This window comes from Thermoascus crustaceus (assembly GCF_041956765.1).
Source record: "Thermoascus crustaceus strain CBS 181.67 unplaced genomic scaffold VTN00scaffold_1, whole genome shotgun sequence".
In the NCBI taxonomy this organism is placed as follows: Eukaryota; Fungi; Ascomycota; class Eurotiomycetes; order Eurotiales; family Thermoascaceae; genus Thermoascus; species Thermoascus crustaceus.
In genome coordinates this window covers 4,496,843-4,515,509 of record NW_027192527.1, presented here as the reverse complement: position 1 = coordinate 4,515,509, position 18,667 = coordinate 4,496,843, and the positions used below count along the sequence as shown (strand labels likewise).

The 18,667-nt window shown below is 50.9% G+C and overlaps 5 protein-coding genes across 5 annotated transcripts; 2 read left to right on the top strand and 3 right to left on the bottom strand.

Moving 5' to 3' along the window:
• Nucleotides 1–288: 288 nt before the first annotated feature.
• On the bottom strand, nt 289–1,317 carry VTN00DRAFT_1625 (uncharacterized protein; the record flags this gene model as incomplete). The annotated part of the gene is made up of 2 exons (XM_069427753.1): nt 289–1,199; nt 1,263–1,317. The coding sequence occupies 2 exons, from the start codon at nt 1,315–1,317 to the stop codon at nt 289–291; spliced, it is 966 nt and encodes a 321-aa protein (XP_069292327.1).
• Nucleotides 1,318–3,730: 2,413 nt separating this feature from the next.
• VTN00DRAFT_1624 (uncharacterized protein) lies at nt 3,731–7,810 on the top strand (the record flags this gene model as incomplete). The annotated part of the gene is made up of 3 exons (XM_069427752.1): nt 3,731–4,463; nt 4,516–7,068; nt 7,125–7,810. 3 exons carry the CDS (start codon nt 3,731–3,733, stop codon nt 7,808–7,810), a joined length of 3,972 nt encoding a protein of 1,323 aa, XP_069292326.1.
• Nucleotides 7,811–10,275: 2,465 nt separating this feature from the next.
• VTN00DRAFT_1623 (uncharacterized protein) lies at nt 10,276–10,845 on the bottom strand (the record flags this gene model as incomplete). Its single annotated transcript, XM_069427751.1, has 1 exon — nt 10,276–10,845. One exon carries the CDS (start codon nt 10,843–10,845, stop codon nt 10,276–10,278), a length of 570 nt encoding a protein of 189 aa, XP_069292325.1.
• A 985-nt stretch (nt 10,846–11,830) lies between these two features.
• VTN00DRAFT_1622 (uncharacterized protein) lies at nt 11,831–12,349 on the top strand (the record flags this gene model as incomplete). The annotated part of the gene is made up of 3 exons (XM_069427750.1): nt 11,831–11,904; nt 12,088–12,194; nt 12,288–12,349. 3 exons carry the CDS (start codon nt 11,831–11,833, stop codon nt 12,347–12,349), a joined length of 243 nt encoding a protein of 80 aa, XP_069292324.1.
• A 1,837-nt stretch (nt 12,350–14,186) lies between these two features.
• Nucleotides 14,187–17,476, bottom strand: VTN00DRAFT_1621 (uncharacterized protein; the record flags this gene model as incomplete). The annotated part of the gene is made up of 6 exons (XM_069427749.1): nt 14,187–14,821; nt 14,870–15,061; nt 15,124–15,561; nt 15,614–15,954; nt 16,007–16,104; nt 16,160–17,476. The coding sequence occupies 6 exons, from the start codon at nt 17,474–17,476 to the stop codon at nt 14,187–14,189; spliced, it is 3,021 nt and encodes a 1,006-aa protein (XP_069292323.1).
• Between the last annotated feature and the right edge of the window lie 1,191 nt (nt 17,477–18,667).

The following is an 18,667-nucleotide window of genomic DNA, read 5'->3' as shown; positions in this document are numbered from 1 at the left end:
ATGCCGGTATTTTCCAGTTGACAGAATGTTCATAGCTATAATAGAGTCAATCTTCTGCTCAGGTTACTATCCTGGTAAGCTCACATGTCCGGAATAGGTAATTAGTGATCGTCAATTAAGATAGTTGGATAAAACTACCATACGGTTGTTATTCTGTTGAAGGGCTGATTAATCCCTCTAGATACTCGCCTTTATACTACCTTTCTTGCAATGTACGCCCTCTCCAATGTCAAGTAGATTTCCAGCTATTTTATGTTCCCAATATCATATTCATGGAATGAATGGCCATCACAAGTTCATCAACTTCGCAAGCGCGCCACCGTAACGGTCCCGGTGAACCGGAATCTCCTTCAACACGGCAGCGATCTTTTCGAGATCCTCGTCGTCCAGCGACACTGGAGTTAGGTTCTCCTCCACTCTGGCGATGGTGATGCAACCCGGAATAGGGACAATATGAAGCGCACCAGGAGCCTTGCTCTGCGCCGGCACCCAAGAGATGGTCGTTTGAGGGAGACTCACCCCTTTCTTCTGCTGCTGCACCAGCTTGAGATTGAGGTCGAACATATCTGGCTGGAAACGGAGGAAGTTGCGGCGATTGTCATCGACCGGAAGATCGTCCAGCGTCCGCAGTTGACCGGTGAGGCATCCTCGCGACAGTGGCGAGTACACGACCAGGGGGATTCCCAGCTCAGCGCAGGTTTTGGCGACACACGGGTCTGTCAAGAAGAGCGAGAGCTCAACCTCAGCGGCGGCGATGGGATAGACAGCATGGGAGCGCCGGATAGTCTGCGCGCTGCACTCGCTGACCCCGGTGCCGCCAATCTTGCCGGCCTTGACGTACTCAGCCAGCGTTGCGATGGTGGTCTCGATGGGCGTGTTGGGGTCCACCCGGGCAGGCTCGAAGACGCTGATGAACACCTTGCCGTTTAGGAGTCTGAGACAGTTGTCCACGCTGGCGCGGATCCCTCCGGGGCTGCCATCGTGGCCATTGGGTCCCATGCCTCCTTTAACGCTGAGAACCACCTTCTCACTGTCCTCGGGATACTTGGTGAAATAGTACTCGAGCAGCTGTAGCGAGTTTGCGTGAGGGGGTCCATAGAATTCTCCGGCGATCCAGAAATTGACTCCCAGTTCCAGTGTGCGCTTCATCACTTTGACGGCTTCGTCGTATGGGGTCGGGTTCGCCCGCCAGGTGAGGCCTGTTTGAAACTGAAGTGAGACTGACCACAGTTATAACAAAAAAGAGAGAGAGACGATCACACCCATTAATCCAAAGCCAATGGGGCCGACCTTTCTGTTCACAATAGTAACCGACATGGTGGATGCTGTGATTAATAGAAACAGACTAAAAAACGATATTTAGCTATGCAGACAGACAGAAAAAGAAGGTTGAACGAGAATTGACAAAATCTGCCAAGTCTATTTCCTCGCCAACAAGCAATCAAAAAAGCATTACCTTCAGCAAACCTGAACTACACCGTCCAAGTTGTACTCAGGAGGACAAGAAGATAAACTAGATCAATGACCCAAAAACACAGAGATAAACTCCTGGAATAAAGATCCTAAATCGGGGGATGAACCAACGGTAGATGATCGATTGAAAATCCAATGGTATGGACAATGACAAATACATACAGTAGCGTGCAGTCATAACCCTAAGAAAAATAAGTGGGTTGTCAATTGGAGGTCAGTTACCCTGCTGTGGAGATACCCGTGAATCCACCATCAACTAAGGCATTGATGGGTCTCCTGGATCAGTAAGTGGTCGTTGTGGTGACCCTTTCTTCAGTAGGAAACCTAGTGGAAAATTAATGCCGCGCAAATGCTGGCAATGATAAAAGAGAAGACTTACTCAATTGTACTTTCTGTGCAGTTTTGAGTGTTTTCTCCTGCGGACTCCTTTTTCATCCCTGGCTGCATCTCTGGGCCAAATCCCAAGTTTCCTAACTCTAGGTTTCATGTCCTGCATGGGAATCCTGCCGTCGTTTTCTCAGCTTTACATTCTCAGCTACTGAGATGTCACTCTGACTCATGGTTGCAAAGGAGAATATGCAATGGGAAGGTATAGACTGAGAAAGCGCAGCAAGATATGACAGCGCACGGAAAAGAAATAGGTACTATTTTTTGCTGAACAGCAGAGACAATCAGAGTCACACAAGGTGATGCCAGGGATTTGAGTATGTGTGGGTGGATCAGATAGGATCCTAATATCGTATATTTGGTAAACTGGGATCTTGCTATGTCAGCAAGATCTTTTTATGCGCTGCATTTTTGGATGACATCATGAATAAATAAGACGGGGGGCGGAGATCTTGAGGCTCTTGGACATGTTGTTGACGTGCATAAAATAACCATGCAAGAATTCTGCAAGAGTGGGCGACTGTATTATACAAAGGGGTTCTGATGTTAAGGGATTTTCTATGGAACTCTAGAAGCTATATAAGGTTGGGCGTGTGGAGAGTGCGACAAGGCGTAGTTGAGCTTGCGCGGATTAAGCTCAGGCACTAGTGGAGAGACATCGAGGAATCTAAGAGACGGGTGCTCTTATCATAGAGTCGAGACGTATACGTGCTGTTTATTTGGGAACAGGAGACTGCTGGTAGAAGTCATTGTGCTTTAAGCTGACTGCCTAGGAATCGCATACAATGGTGGGCCGGGATTTCTCAGCTGGACCTTACCTAGTCATTGACTCAGCTGTCTATCATGAGACAAATCTTGCATCCCCTGCAAACATAAGGGCATGTTGTTTCTGGGCATGTCTCCTTTGCTGTTATCTATCTCGAGAAACAGGGGCACCTGGAGGGTTGAAATTAGGTGGCCGCACGACTTGATGCGGTGTACAGATGTGCGCGATGTTACATGCATCTGCTGAGGTCAGCATCTGCATGTGCCTTGGTATATGAGGCGCCAATGAGACATCACTGAGAACCAACAAATGCTTGCTTGTGATTGTTAGAGACCAGGTTCTCCAAGTCCCGATCTCAGCTGCACTTGATGCAATTGTTTTGCACAGTCGGAGAAGTCAAGTCCATATCGACTTGGGATCCATGCAACTCTCCTTGCCCGAGTTGGAAGGATTCTAGAAGCGGTACGTTGCAGTTTGCAAACAGTGGGTTAGGGCTTGTAGACAAGCATAATTTACGGCTCTCGGCACCAGAAGGTCTTCCAGACGCACAGATGAACAAGTAAGCCTTGCGGCCACAAAAGGGGTTACTGTAGAAAGTACCCCGTATATACTACTCCGGCAGATATCTGGTTAACCGAGATTCCGTCGGCAGGTCGATGGGGCGGCGTTTCTAAGCGAGCGTCTTAGCGAGGCATTAATCACCGGAGGGCTCGATAACCGAGCTGATAGCGACCACGAGGAACCGAGGATGGCCTCTCGCTGGCTAATGGCTGTTGGTAGCGAGCCTCCATGTCGGAAACCATGCAGGCGAGAACCTCTGCAGAGTCCTACCATACCCCAGCTCCACCTCGTTTACGGAGTATTGTTGCGCAGCAGCTTTCTACGACGTGGTGCTCTCTTGTCCCGATGATGAGTTGCCCTGACTGTGACCGCCGCTATGCGCGTCGCCTGCTGGCAGCCTGATATGGCTGACATCTCAGACGCTGCAATCCATGGTTCCTTCTCCGTTTCCCAGATGTGCCTTCCAGCCCCGTTGTGACTTCATCTGGTGTTCTATCCGGTCCAGATATCGTCTTGTGGTCGGACGATAGCGTAGGAACTGCCATGGCGTCCACAGCCCAGCAAGACAGGAAGCTAGATCCCACAGTGGGCGAGGAGAAGCTCTCCGACTATGAAATATACGAGGACCCTACGCTTAGCGCGAGCCTGGAGCAGCACCAGGAGGCAAACCTTTCTTTCCGCGCAGTCACCGCTGTGGATGTCTGTGTCAGGAATCTATCTGTCTTCGTCAATACAGCTCCTCCAATATGGGAAACACCGCCGTCGCAGCTCTGGGGTCGTCTGCGGGGGAAGAGGCAGCCAGACTCGCTGAGGACGGTGTTGGATGCAGTTTGTGCCAACATGCCTAGCGGCAGTTTGACAGCTATCATCGGGGGCAGTGGATCAGGGAAGACCTCCTTGTTGAATGTAATGGCCGGGAGAATGGCATCAAGCAGGATCAAGGTTTCCGGTACTACGACCTTCAACGGCAGCCCGGACATTGGACGCATCCGCAGTGCCTACGTCATGCAACAGGACGTCCTGATCCCGACGTTGACGGTCCGAGAAACTCTACAGTACTCCGCGGATCTTCGACTTCCACCACCAACCACGGAGGATGAGCGTCGGACGATTGTCGAGCAGGTTATCCAGGAGCTGAGTCTGAAGGAGTGCGCCGATACCAGAATAGGGAACAATGCGCACAAGGGATGTAGCGGTGGGGAGAAAAGGAGGACGAGTATTGGTGTTCAGATGCTGTCAAACCCGTCAGTTCTGTTCTGTGACGAGCCAACTACTGGTATGGAAGCCAAAAAGTCCCCAGCAATGATTAGTCAATTGACAATTTGTAGGTCTGGATGCTACAAGTGCTTTCCAGATTGTCAGAACCTTGAAAAGACTCGCGCAAGCAGGCAGAACGATAGTTATATCGATCCATGCGCCGCGCTCAGAAATATGGAATCTCTTTGACAACGTTGTGCTCCTTTCTCATGGTTCACTCCTCTACAGCGGACCCGTCGACGATTCGCTGACCCATTTCGCGCAATGTGGCTATACGATACCACCTTTTGTCAACCCAGCCGAATTTCTGATTGACCTGGCGGCCCTTGATAATCGTTCGGATGAACTCGAGGCCGCATCAAGAGCCCGTGTTGAGTTTCTAAAAAGCTCCTGGAAGTCTAGATCCGAGAAAGAAGGAGACAGTGAAAAGGATTTCGGTCATGTTAATCAGACTCCAGAAAGCCACGCCTCTGATATTGCAATCGCAAAGGGAGTGCCATTCCGTCGACAGTTTCGGGTGCTGACCGCGCGCACATTCAAGACCACCATCCGGGATCCCATGGGTATGGCCGGCAGCCTTCTCGAGGCGGTAGGGATGGCCGTCATAAACGGCTGGATCTTCCTGAAGCTTGATGAGAGTCTTGCAGGCATACGCTCCCGTCAAGGAAGCCTATATACTGCGAGCAGCCTGAATGGCTATCTCATTCTCCTCTATGAGACTTTCCGTCTCACTATTGATATCCAGCTTTTCGATCGGGAGAGAAGTGAGGGTGTCGTTGGGGTACCTGCTTTCTTGCTCAGCAGGAGAGCTGCCCGTTTCCCTCTGGAAGATCTTCCTGTTCCTCTACTGTTCTCTCTCATATTCTACTTCATGGTGGGATATCGCTTGGATGCACAGCAGTTCTTTATATTCTTCGGGCTCTCGCTGCTCACTCATTACATTGCAGTAACATTTGCCGCCGTCTCTATCGGATTTTCCAGGAACTTCCCTGGAGCTAGTCTGGTTTGTAATCTTTCCTTCACGCTTCAGAGCTTTGCCTGCGGATACTTTGTCCAGACGCACCAGATTCCCGTCTATGTTAGGTGGTTGAAGTGGACAGCATACACATTTTACATATTCGGGGCTCTATGTGCCAATGAATTCATCGGCCCGAACGGCCCTGAATACGGTCAATTTTACGCTTGCCCGTACTCAAGTGATCCCCTGGACCCTGCATGCAAAGAGTACACTGGGCGTTTTATCATGGAGAGTCTTGGCTTGCCCACGAACTGGATATGGCGGCCAATTGTCGTACTCGTGGCTTTCGTTATCGGGTTCATTCTCCTAGCAGGCCTTCTGCTGCAGTATAATCGGTTTGGAATGGACATCGCTCAAGTAAAGAAGGCGGATACCGATCTCTCGGCCGGTAAAGAGAAGCTTACGCGGCGTCCAGCTGAGGAGGTCCGTAGAGTGGCCATCTCCCTTGACAAATACGCCCTCAGGATCAAGAAACGGGATTTGCTTGGCCGGAAATCTCGTGAACTTGAGATCTTGAAACCTATAACCGCGGAGTTCCATCCGGGGCAGTTAAATGTCATCATGGGCCCTTCCGGAAGTGGGAAGACTTCTTTGTTGAATTCGTTGGCTCGGAGACTTCACGGTTCTTTTGGAACCCAGTACAGACTGCAGGGTGACATGCTGTACAATGGTGCTGTTCCTTCAGAAAGTGTTGTCAGATCGATTACGTCGTTCGTTACGCAGGATGATGACGCCCTGATGCCGTCTCTGACGGTACGTGAGAGCCTTCGTTTTGCGGCGGGACTGAGGCTTCCTACGTGGATGCCGCGAGAGGAGAAGAACCGACGGGCAGAGGAGATTCTGCTGAAGATGGGTCTGAAGGACTGTGCAGACAATCTGATTGGAAGCGACTTGATCAAAGGAATCAGCGGTGGTGAGAAGAGAAGAGTTAGTATAGCCATTCAGATCTTGACGGATCCCAAAGTTCTGCTCCTGGACGAGCCCACCTCCGGTCTGGACGCCTTCACGGCTACTTCCATCATAGAGGTCCTGAACGGACTGGCCGTAGAGGGGAGAACACTGATCCTAACGATCCACCAATCGCGGTCCGACATCTTCCCTCACTTTTCCAATATACTCCTGCTTGCCAGAGGAGGACATCCAGTTTATGCTGGGAAAGGTGCGGATATGCTGCCATATTTTGGGTCACTGGGATACCAGTGTCCAAAGACGACCAACCCTGCTGATTTTGTTTTGGATCTCATTACCGTCGATCTTCAGCATGAGGAGAGGGAAGCAATCACCCGGGCGAAGGTGCAGCGTCTTATCGCCAACTGGAACCAGATGCCCCTGGAGCTGAGCCGACGAACATCACAGATCGCAACTCCCGCAGAGCTGGGAAGCCTCAAAAGGCAAATGCATCCGTTCAAGGTTACCTTCCCATTAGTCTTGCACCGATCCACAATCAATCTCTTCAGACAGCCACCCCTAGCAATGGTTCGCATTATGCAGGTTGTTGGGATCTCCATTATCATGGCATTGTTTTTCGCACCTCTAAAACATGACTATGCGGCGGTTCAATCGCGGATGGGATTCATCCAAGAATTTGCAGCTCTGTATTTCGTGGGTAAGTGAAGCTGTGAAAATGGTCTTTTATGATACGGCTAACGAGGGCGACCTAAGGCATGCTTCAAAACGTTGCGATCTACCCTAACGAGCGGGATGTCTTCTACCGCGAAGAAGCAGATAACTGCTATTCAGCTGAGACGTTTATTCTGCAGTACACGACACTCGAGGTGCCGTTCGAGATCATCTCATCTCTTGTCTTTGGGGCTTTTGCAGCTTTCGCTGACAACCTGGAACGCACCGCCAAGATGTTCTTCATCAGCGCGTTCAACTGCTTCTGCATCATCAACTGCGGCGAGTCCGTCGGGATCATGTTCTGCACTTTCTTCTCCCATGTGGGTTTCTCCGTCAACTTCACCTCGGTCGTGCTCTCCATTGCGACCATTCTGGGTGGCATCATGAGCCTGAACGTGAACGAGGTGCTGCAAGCTCTGAACCATCTCTCTCCGATCAAATACTCGATCGCGAACCTCGCTCCGTACGCGATGAGGCACCAGCAGTTCACCTGCACGGACGCCCAGCGTCTGCCCGATGGAAGGTGCCCCATCGAGAATGGCCAGCAGGTTCTGCAACTCTACAACCTGGATAAAGATGCTGCTATGAATGTCATGGCCCTGGGCGTATGCACCATCGCCTACAGGATCGTGGCCTATGCGGTTCTAAAAGTTCTAAAAGTTATGCGGTCTCACGGCGTTATGGAAAGGGTTAGGGATCTGGGAAGGCGGCTGAAGGGGAGGGAGTAGTTTCGTTATACGGAGGTTGAGATTTTTTTTAAAAAAATGAATTGCTTTCCTATCACAGAAAAGATCTTTTCCAATAAGGGAAATGATATGGCTATTTGGACTGTATTTGTGCGGTTCTCGTTTCCCTGCTCTGTAAGCATGTAGATAATCACAATCCTTAAAACAGGGTGTCCGATGTCCGTATCGAGACAAAGTCCTCAATTATTAAACCTGGGCAGAGAACGAATCGCAGTAAAGTCCGATCCTCCCGACGGCCTCAGTCCCTCCCCCCCTTCTCTCTCCCTCTCTCGGGGTTTGAATGTTTCCATGGTTAACGCTGACGAGGTGACGTTGCCCTGTCCTGCCCTGTTCTGTACTGTCCGGATATTCTCGTTCTGGGTTTTCTGGAGAGAAGAAAGAGAGAGAGAGAGAGAGAGACAAGAGGTCATCGGTGCCGATAAGAGTAGTTAGGACATGTTGTCTGTTACCTTAGTTCGGTCAAGAGTCCAGACCGTCTGGTCTGTCTTTGTGGACTTGCTTGTCTATTTAGACTTTGCCCTAAGGGAAAAAAAAAGGCATCCACATTCAACTGTCGCATACCAGAGTCCGAGTCCCAGACCGCCCGGGCTCCGTCCGGATGAAAGAACTTGAAATGGGATTGACATTGACTTTCCCCTCCTGCAGGAACGAAACGAACACGTGTGGGCCCAGACTCTGAACTCGGAACCAGAAATCTGACAGGCTGGACCAGGTGCTCGGGCCAATCCGGGCTGTTGGGCCGAGCGTCAGCCCATCCAGGCACTGACTGCGGAGGCAAGTGTCTTGTCCAAGACAACCTGACGTACCCATTCTGCGTGAGGATTGACGATGACATACCTACCTACCGTTTGACAGCTGCCCACAGGGCCAGACAGAGGTTAATAGATACTAGGTACCTAGGGTTAGGGCACCCTACGTAGGCGGTGAGCTAAAGAAACATGGCAGAAAATGTTTCTCACCCAAAGGCGGTGAGGTGAGACGTTAACCAATCACATCACGTATCAACGACCCGGGATGGTCTGTGCTCGCCAAGTCTTCTCCAAGAACATGTGAGATAGACCCACTCATGTAAGGGGCAAAAAAGCTTATGTGAGCCATGGTTCGGCTTGTCGGCAGAGTCGTTTCGGGTCGACAGGGGAAGGGAAGGGGGGTTAGGTAGTTGGGATGGAGGATCTGGATTCTGGATGGGGAGGAGGAGGGATTACGTGGCGGGTGGCTGACGCTGACGCTGAACGGAGAGAGCGAGCGGGGAGGGGGGTTGGTGCCAGTGGATAGAGGGAGGGTTGGGTGGTTTTTCAGTGAGTCGTGGAGGGTGGTAGGGGGTGCTATGAGGTAGCTACTATCTACTGCCTTAGGTATTATGTATGGTGCGCCTATGTACCTAAGGTACACATACTAGGTCCCTAAAGGTAGTACCTCGAGGCAGCGGTGAAGAGAGAGGAAGTTGCTTCGGCTGAGGAGTTAGGCACATACATACTACTATAGGTATTTGGTCCGATTGTATCTATTTGCCCTGCAGGTTGCGGCTGCAGGGGGCTCGATGCTAGGACTTGTTTCTGACAACCCGGTTGTCGGTGCATACGCATGCATGCATCATAAGTGCTCAGTGATATGTTCCAAGGTAGCAAACGGATAAGATCGGTATTCATCGCGCTCACGGCGGTCAGCTCAAGGCCTGGGTCTATCGGACGTCCACTCCCGGACCTTCACTGCCCGTCTCCTGACTGTGAGTGAATTAATGGAGTTCTCCTTCCATGTGCTTCGGAGTAGAAGATGTCGAGTCTGAACGGCGGTTCGTGGTACAGGTCATGTCTCAGCTCTCCTATCAAGGCAGTGAAACTGCAGATCGATCGCTCAGAGATCTCGAACACCCGGTGGAGCCCTCACTCCCGTGAACCCGGCGCTAGTCTGGACTGGCCGGGCACAGCCGAACCGCTGGGTCACCAGGTCGAGACTTCGGAGCTGTACAGCTACAGAAGAGTCCTACTACATTCTAGAAACACAAGGAAGATGCAGATGTGAAGCGAATGCAGGTTATATATATTTGATTATCCAAAATGAACGAGGTCGTCTTCTTCACTCAAAGCTAAAAAGACAAAGAACAAGAACATCGAACAACACCCTGACTTATTTTCTCCTCAGACCACTAGGGTCTGTTTTTTCATATATAAAAACCAACACAGTAGCCTCCCATCTCGAACATCTTGCAAGGTCTGTCCGGACATCTAGTCCAGACGTCCCAAAAACCCATGACGAAGGGGGGGGGGGGGGTATTCTTGCCATGAGGCGGACATGCAAAGACGCTATCTCGTTACTCGTGATCAAAAAACAACCGCAATCAAACCGCTCTGCAAGCAGTGCAGATGTCGATTCGCGGCATCAAGTCGCGAAGAAGCGAAGAAAGACACGGCCAGCCGGTGATCGATGATTCACCCGGAATCATGTCTTTAGTTGCCGCTGCTGCCGATGTGCAGGTCGAAGTGGGTGCCAGCAGGACAGCCGTGGGTGGCGTGGTCGTCAGTGGGAACGAGGTAGGCATCGGAGCATGCGGTGTCTCCGGGAGCGCACTCGGCCTTAGGGCACTGAGGGTCGCTGGGGTAGACCGAGAAGCCCTTCTTCGTGAACTCGCTGTTCACTCCCATGTTGATGCACGAAAGATCCCAGAAAATAGTATCACCCGACAGCGTGTACTCGTACTGGAGCACATCGCTCTGGTCCGGCTTGGTAGCGAGCTTGATGGAGATACCGCCACCGTTGGGGTTGGTGCGCCAGTTCTCAGAGTAGGTACCGCCATTGGCAGACAGGGTGACCATCGGAGCGTCACCCGAGTCGGCAACAGACCAGGCATAGAGATCGGTGTCAAGGTTGTTGAAGATGGTCACACCGCCGCCGGAGCCAGAGCCGGAGCCGGTGGAAGCAGTCCCGTTCACCGAAGATGTAGAGTTCTGGGCGGTAGGAAGTGCGGAAGTGAGAGCTGCGAACGCAGCAGCAAGACCGAAAGCGCCCTTGAACATCATGGTTGCTTAATGAAAGAAAGGTTTTGGAGAAAAGTGGTTAAGGTCGGTTGATGTAAAGAGAGCTTCGAATAAAAGGTGTTCGAAGAAAGTATCCGAAAAAAAAGATTGAAAGATAGTATAGAAGAAGAATAGAATTGTCCAAAGAGAATGAACTGAAGTTGTTGATGGAGAGAGAGCTGGGATGGAGGTATTCACAGCGTTTAAATAACTTCGGGTTGCCGCTGAGGCAAAACCCGGAGAGACTAAAGTGGATCGCCATTGAGAAAAATTGTCTGATGTCAAAAAATTTCATTATCTAAAAGAACGAATCGTAGTTGGCGAAGACATTATTGATCCGGACAACAAGAGAAAGGCGGCACGGCGCAGGAAATGGGCGTGGGGTATGGACAAGCTGTGGTACCTGGAATTGGTGGAGTCAGCCCTGCGAAGTCTGATTCACCAAGCCAGATCTGAAAAGATGCCGGGAGCGCCAGGAACAGGGCGACGACCACGGTGACATGGTGGACCGCGAATGAAGGGCCACAAACGGATGGGCCTCGGGATTCAGGATTGGATGTTGATTCCACACCGATCCATGGATCTGTCACGGTACTGTACTGTACCCTCCATATGTCAATAATGGGCGGAAATGCGCTGGTCCCGGTGTCTTTCCTCGGTGAATTTCCAACGGCTCATCAGCAAGGAGCAGCGATCTCGCTGTTATGAGTCTGAAGCACTGCAAGCAATAATGGCACCATCCCTGCGTTGATATTTAGCGCGCTGGGATTACCCAGTCGACGGGCATCATCCGTACAAGCTGTCCGGCGTGCTCAGACACCCGGTAAGCGCTGACAGAGAACAGTGGATCTATCAGATAAAGTTATCGAGTCAGGAAAGCGATAAGACATCACAAGCTCCACCAGGGCTGAGCCTTATGGACAGGAGAGTCTGTCGTGTTAAGGTTTTTGCGTGGAGATGAAGCGGAAGAACGGTCATTTAACTGCCAATGAGATATGCCATCCTGATGCTGGGATGCCACGTTGACCCAGGCGACGCCGCGGGTACAGATGCTGTACAAACGTAGGCCTGCGTCCAGCACAGCCTGTCGCGGCGAGAACTGATGTGGAGCAGGCCGTTCGCCGTACGGACTAGTGCGTGCGAGTTGGACGATCCGACTCCTGCCAGCGCGTTTAAATGCCGTGGCGTTTGTCAGAACGCAGTGGCAACATAACCGCCCTCGCCTCCCCGACACGTTCCTTGCAGGATCACTCCACGGGTCGGGGACCTGGCATTCGATCCGATCGAGGCGGTGTCCTCCTCGGCCAAGCCCAAAGCATACAAGACCTTGTTGAACGGCACAGCACGCATACGTATATTTGCGAGGAGCTAAAAGCTTGGCATCAGAGCATCTAGAGCTGCGATGTATCCACTCACAAGACTTTGCAGTTGCTTCACAACTGCAGATTGGCTTGCTCTGTCCATATCACCCGGCATACAGATCCTCGCCAAGGAAGATGCTGTCTAAGCACAAGAGTAAGCAGAAAGATCTGCAGTGTCATCGCAGAAAGTGTCCCATGGCCGATGGTATCGACTCGGGAAACCGTAGACACCCCCAAGACAGGCCAAGACAGCTTTCTGCGCGTCCTGATGCTTTGACATGTTAGAAAGGTTAATTCTCATTGAGCGACATGGTGTTCTGTATGAGAAGCCAAGACGTCACTGCCTCCAAGATCTTTCAAATCCCCTCACGGCGGCAAATATTGTAGTTTCGCGCCAGTCATCAACTGCCCAGTACTGCAGCCGGCGATCAAAATGCCGCAAATGGCGCAGGTTTTCCTGGGAACAGAGGTCTAAACGAGTATACCAAGAGCTGGGCATGAGGAGTCCCTCAGGCATGACATAGCGGGATAACTCGCAAGCCGCTCTCATCAAACGTTGGGTGAAGAACAGCAATTACTAGACAGATTCTGTCAGCAGATAGCAACTAGGAAGGAATAGGCGGCTCGACAGTGATGCGTTCCCATGCCTTAGGCTGTCAGGAACATCTCTGCAGGGTACACCGCACTTCCTGGGGCCGACTCATCACGCCCGAGGTCGTAGTCTTGCACTGATTCCGACTACTTCTGCGAAGCGGGAAATAAAAGGACCGACACATAGCAAATAACTAGAGATATGTTGGCCTAAAGCGACCTCAAATTCCGCCATCTGCTCTAGGGATGTTGGGTTGTAGGCGAGACGGGCAACCCAGGTAACTGTGTGGTCGTCTTAAGCTGTGCTTGGTGCCGTCCACGTGGCCCTTGTGATCACCAGCCGGTCATAGCTTCACGACGGCCGATCTGCGCGACGTCTGAGAAAGACGTGCTTACTGCCTACCATGAGCTTGTATCTTTTTTGCCCGCCTGGCTGCCACTCCACTGATGGCGGTATCAACAGTCAGTATCTTGTGTTGGAGGTAACAGATGAAAAGTCACTAATTCCTCGCAGCCATATGGTACATGAACAGTACTTTCGTCGAGACGGTGTGAAGGACCAGGGCACAGAAATTGAACTGACCGCCCTAAGCGCTTTATCTATCTGTTTGGACAGCTTTAATTATGATAATCGCCGGATTCCGGATAATTGCTCCGGTCCTTCACATCAAGGGCATAGGATTTGGTATGGGGTGGTGCGTACGAGCTGTTAGCTTGCATAGAATTCCGCTGAACCTCATGCGCCGCCGTAATATCTACCGAAGTTATATGTGCTAAAATCCATCGCACGTTAATGAATGGATAGCAGTGTTCTGAATTATTAAAACGAGGCTATATTTCCTTCAGCGCCCGATAAACATCGATATTTCGAGGCGAAATATTGGTGGGTATTTGGTTAGCCCGAAACTGCCAGGCTTTGACAAGGCTAATGGGAACGATGACAGTTATTTCAAAAAAATACAAGCCGGAGGATTTTTACGGGGAATAGATGGTACCCCAGAGGTACGGCTGCAGGGGAAAAAGTACAGCACCTAACTACTCCACATCGACTCCACCGACAAGACGAGACGGAGCGACGAAAGTAACCTTTTTCAATCGCCCCATCTTGCATTATACTCCATCAGTCTCCTGAGAAACCAAGTAGGAGTAACGGTGAACATACCCAGAGACAGAGTCGGCGGAGCTTCGTGGTGCGCAGGTACCTATACACATAGCAATTCCCGGACTGATGCCGTTGGCCGCCGGCAGTACATAATGCAGAAGGTTCAAAGGACGAATCTGTATGCCGGCATAGCTAGAAGTGTAGACTGTGCTATTCCTCATAAGCCATGTGTAACTATGTTAATGTCCCGCATGGGATGCCGTCCCTCTTGGTCATCTTGAAGTAGTCGACTACCAATAAGGAGGCCGCAGACCTGCCAGATTTGATAGTGCACTGTCCGTTCCGCTGTCTTCTCTCTTCCGGTGTCCCGCGAGCTCAAGATTGATCTGGCGATGTATATGTACTAGCCAGTCGACATAGCTTTGGGCTTCGTTGTTTCTGTCCTCCACGAGCAGCCTAGCGAACTCGAATTCAGCACCATCCAGGCCTTGTCTGGCGAGCTGGATCGTAACAGCCTTTGATCCTCTCACAGTAGAGAGGTACTGCAAGAGATTCCGGACCTGGGCGTTCAGGTGTGTCTCCAGGACTGGAATGGAGGAGGTGTTGGGGTTAAGGGACTGCAGCGACGTGTGTCCTGGTCCAAACAGATCTTCCAGTAGGTTTGGCGACACCTGTGCATGCAACCAAAGAAGACAAATCTGTCCATTGTCGACCAGGTATGCACCGCCCTCCTCAATTTTGGAAAAGCTGGCGCGTAGTGTCGGCGGAACCTGCAGCTGGCCATGTTCGTTCGGGAAACCATCCTCGGGCCTTAGATTGTGGATCGGAATAATGCGAGGATAGAGATAAAGAGACAGCTCAGTGCAGCCAAAAGAACGAATCATGCGCATGTCGTGAACACGACGGTCAGACGATTCGTGGCCACCTGCCAATTGTTAACTCTGTGCGCAGACGGAAATGGGAAATTGCTTGCCTTTGAAAGCTCTCGACTTGATCAGACCTAGCATGTACATCGAGAACTCCTTGAGGTTCTCTGGCAGTACTAGCTGTCCAGGAGGATGAGAGCCTGAAAAGATCTTACGATAACCGCTGAAGATATCGATTGTCTTCTCCGTGATGCTGGCACGGATATCCTTCAAAGGCTTATCCAGCATCCTCGAAGCCGCTGTGCTGAAGCGTCAGCAGGTCTGAGCAAATGAGGACATCGATATTGGATCAGAAGCCTACCTTCTTTGGCAATTATGGCCACTACAGCATCCTGGTCGATGAATTTCATCGTCTCCATTCCTCCATCATTTACTGCCGCGACGGTATTGATGCATCTGACACGCCGTTGGCCACTAGCTGTAGTGTATAGCAAAGCAGCCTGGAAATGAGCATCAAGTTTTACATCTAACTTTCCATCGTAGCTGAAAAGGACACCAAATGCCTTGTCCGCATCAATGGCACCAATCTCGAGATCAGCGCCAAAAGTGTGTTGCAGGAAATTGCCATGGTACGCAGAGACCTGAAGCCCATTGGAGCAGCGGACTTTCATCAGTGCCTGGTACCCGGTTTCCCTGTTTACTGTGTGCGCTAATTCCCGCGAAAGCTTCAAGACGTCACGAGGAGCGTGGAAGTTGGGGTAGAAATATATTTCACCGCCTGAAATAGAGGCAGGATGACCTAACCAGAGTTTTAGCAAGACATAAACCCAAGCGGAGAGGTAGCTACTTACCGACAGTTGCGACGTCCATGTACGCTCCACCAGGGGCAGCAATGAAGAAGTCAATACCAACACCACTCTCTGCCAATTTGGTAGCAGTCTTCTTCCAACAAGCGTGTTCGGTGGTGAAGAGTTTCCTTTCAGCGTCTGTTCCATGCACCTTGGGATCTTCCCTCAAGAACAATCTTCCGGGGCCCCATGTTGGTAAGCTCGCGAGTGAGCACACTATCTTTCCACCAGTCTCTTGTAGCGCTGACAATGCCGCGTTGATCGTGGGAAGCAAAGCAGGTTCTGGATTCTTGACATGGGCGAAAAGCGTAGGAATTTGCGTCAGAAGAGACGAGATCACAGCCCTACAATTGTTAGTAGGTCAAGGCAAGAGAAAACAGCTCTTGCTGTGCTTACTTCGACTCATAAGGATCGACAAACAGACCCTCACTCAGTGGAACAAATGGCTCCTCCAAGTCGGTCATCACCATCATCTGAGCTTGATCGAGTCGAGACTGTATAATAGTAAGCAAGGTTTCCATTGCACTTAGGTATCCCTGGAACACTTACGCTGAGATTGTAGAAGTGTACTTCCTTGTCGAAAGTAATAATACCAACTTTCGAGCCCGGAGGAAGTTTCCGCGACGTCTCGTCACCCTCTTCCGACGTCACATCGTCGCCGCCGTAGAGAGCACCCATGATGCCCTCGCAAACTCCCTCAAGGAACCCTCTATTTATCGACTCTTGACTGACGTCAATCAAGAAAAGCCACCGCAGACCAACAGGTTCCTTTGCCCAATACTCCTTTGGCACCAAGAACTCGACAGTTCCCAGCATCAACTCAGGACGCTGCAGACGATCAATGCGAGCGCCGGAAGGATCAAGAGGAGAAAAATATTCCGGGGGAACTTCGTTCGGGAACGTGCACATGTTGCAGACGAACTTGTTTCCACCCGCCTTGAAAGTCATGAACGGATTTATATATGTTCTGCACCGCCGGCATCTTGGTGGGCCAGCTTCACCAAAATCGAGCACCGGTATCGATTGTTCGCCAGGATCCAAGCGTGCAAGAGGCTGTAGAATCATGCCCAGAGGCAATGCGGTTGAGGAGAGGAATTCAGAAGTCGATGGGATATTATTAAGAGTTAGACGGGCGTACTTTGGAGATGAATTACCCTGGTCGTGAGCCACAAATGGGATCGATGCCGGCGGGGGAAGGTGCCGTTCCATAGTCGGGTATACATGGTTCATGAAGTATTGTGTAGGGATATCTCGAGATCTTGGGATGCTGGGTATCTGCTCAGGGTCGACCTTCCCTTGAGTCGGGACAGAGCCTGTACTAGGACCAGAGAAACCTGGCTGCAGGCCCGGTTGAGGAGCCTGAACCCCAGCAGGTGAAACCGGTCGTGGTTGCTGGTTCAGTCCCGTGTTAAGGAATTGTGATGAAGAAGTCGGTATGCCGCTCTGAGGCATGCCACTGGGAGCTTGCGAACCGGCACCTGCACCACCGATGTCATGATATGCATGTCTGTTTTTCTTCTTATGACCACGAGCTCCCGCATCTGCCGTTATTCCCAGTCCTCCCATTTGAGACGCTAACCCCGCCATGGCATCCTGCCCTGGTGCTACCGGCATACCGGGAGACCCTGCATTGTATCCTGCATCTAGGTTCGGCGCGGCGTTCGGTGGTTGCGCTGCGGCGTATGGAGGCTGTGGTTGCAGCGGAGCATTTCCATAAGGTGTTCCCAACTGAAGGGGGCCAGCGGGTGGTGGTCCAGCGGAGGGATTAAACGGAGGAACGGGGTGTGCGACTCTCTGTTGATTCAATTGATCTTCATCGGGAGCAGCTCCCTGGCCTAGGGCGTGGTACATCGTATGGTCCGCCATGGTGCTTCAACCGCGAGTGTCCAGTCGTATGCGGGAAGACTGCGGAGGCTATCTGGGCGTATCTCGTAGCGGACTTTCGATTAAAACACTGCCATAGCTTCCGCAAGATGGATTGAAACTTCGAAAAAGATGTCCTCCAGCGTAGATGAGGTTTTGAGGATTTATCGCCCTGAGTTTATGTGTCCGCCGCGGAACTGACCACCTAATGTTGTTCGCGTCTGCAACAATACAGCAGAGGGACGGATTTACGTGGCGCCGAGAGTAGCGTTGGCACGTGCACATATCCATTTTCTCCACAGCTGCCTCGGCCCTTTCTCATCTTCGATACTCCAAGACGTGGTATCCAAAGTGCACATTCAACGCCTATTGGTGCAGTATTTCCTTCTATGATTCAATTCTATCTGCATATTGTCTATGACATTGCTCAGAGAGCTCTTGCTTTCCTTCTCAATTGACTGTGTTTATCTCGTCTGTTGAAGGGCTGGATAATGAGCGCCAACCTCACCGCCTATAGCGCTAGTTGTAGCTAAATTATCATTCGATGCTAAAGAAATAAGTTTGGTCTCCTTTCTGCTTTTAAGTTGCCGATCCTGCAATGTCAAAGTGGAGCCCGATGATGATAAGGGTACCGATTCTATCTAACCTTGCGGCTCTTTGAATCGGTTGATCATAAGTTGCAATCAACAAAATGCCAGGTAATGACATTGCGCCTACGTTTCCATTGTGCGAGGAGCAGACTCTGTACCTTATTGCTGAAAAAAAACAACGATGCCTGTGGTAAAAGTCTTCAAGGTCCGCTGAGAAGGAAGCATGATGATGGTGATTATTATGGATTAGCTCTCCGGCAAGCGACCTGATAACACCTGGGATTATATGAATCCAAAAGTTGCCAAGTACTTCATCACTGTGTCACCGGCTGTACAATCTGACAAACGATTTCATTAGGTCTGCATCATCTAGGTGTTGACTCCCAACCTGAGTAACTCTTCAACAAGTTCATCCTAGCGTACTGTGAGTAGCTGACGATCCCGTATCAACTACAGTCATACCGAAAATATGCAGCTGAAGACGATCATGAGATTTCAGTTACTCAGGATATCGCTAGTCAATACATAACATCCCCATGATCCCTGTCAAAACTCAACCGCTTCATATGCAGATGGGTATTCTCGAGATGCTCACACGGTCGAG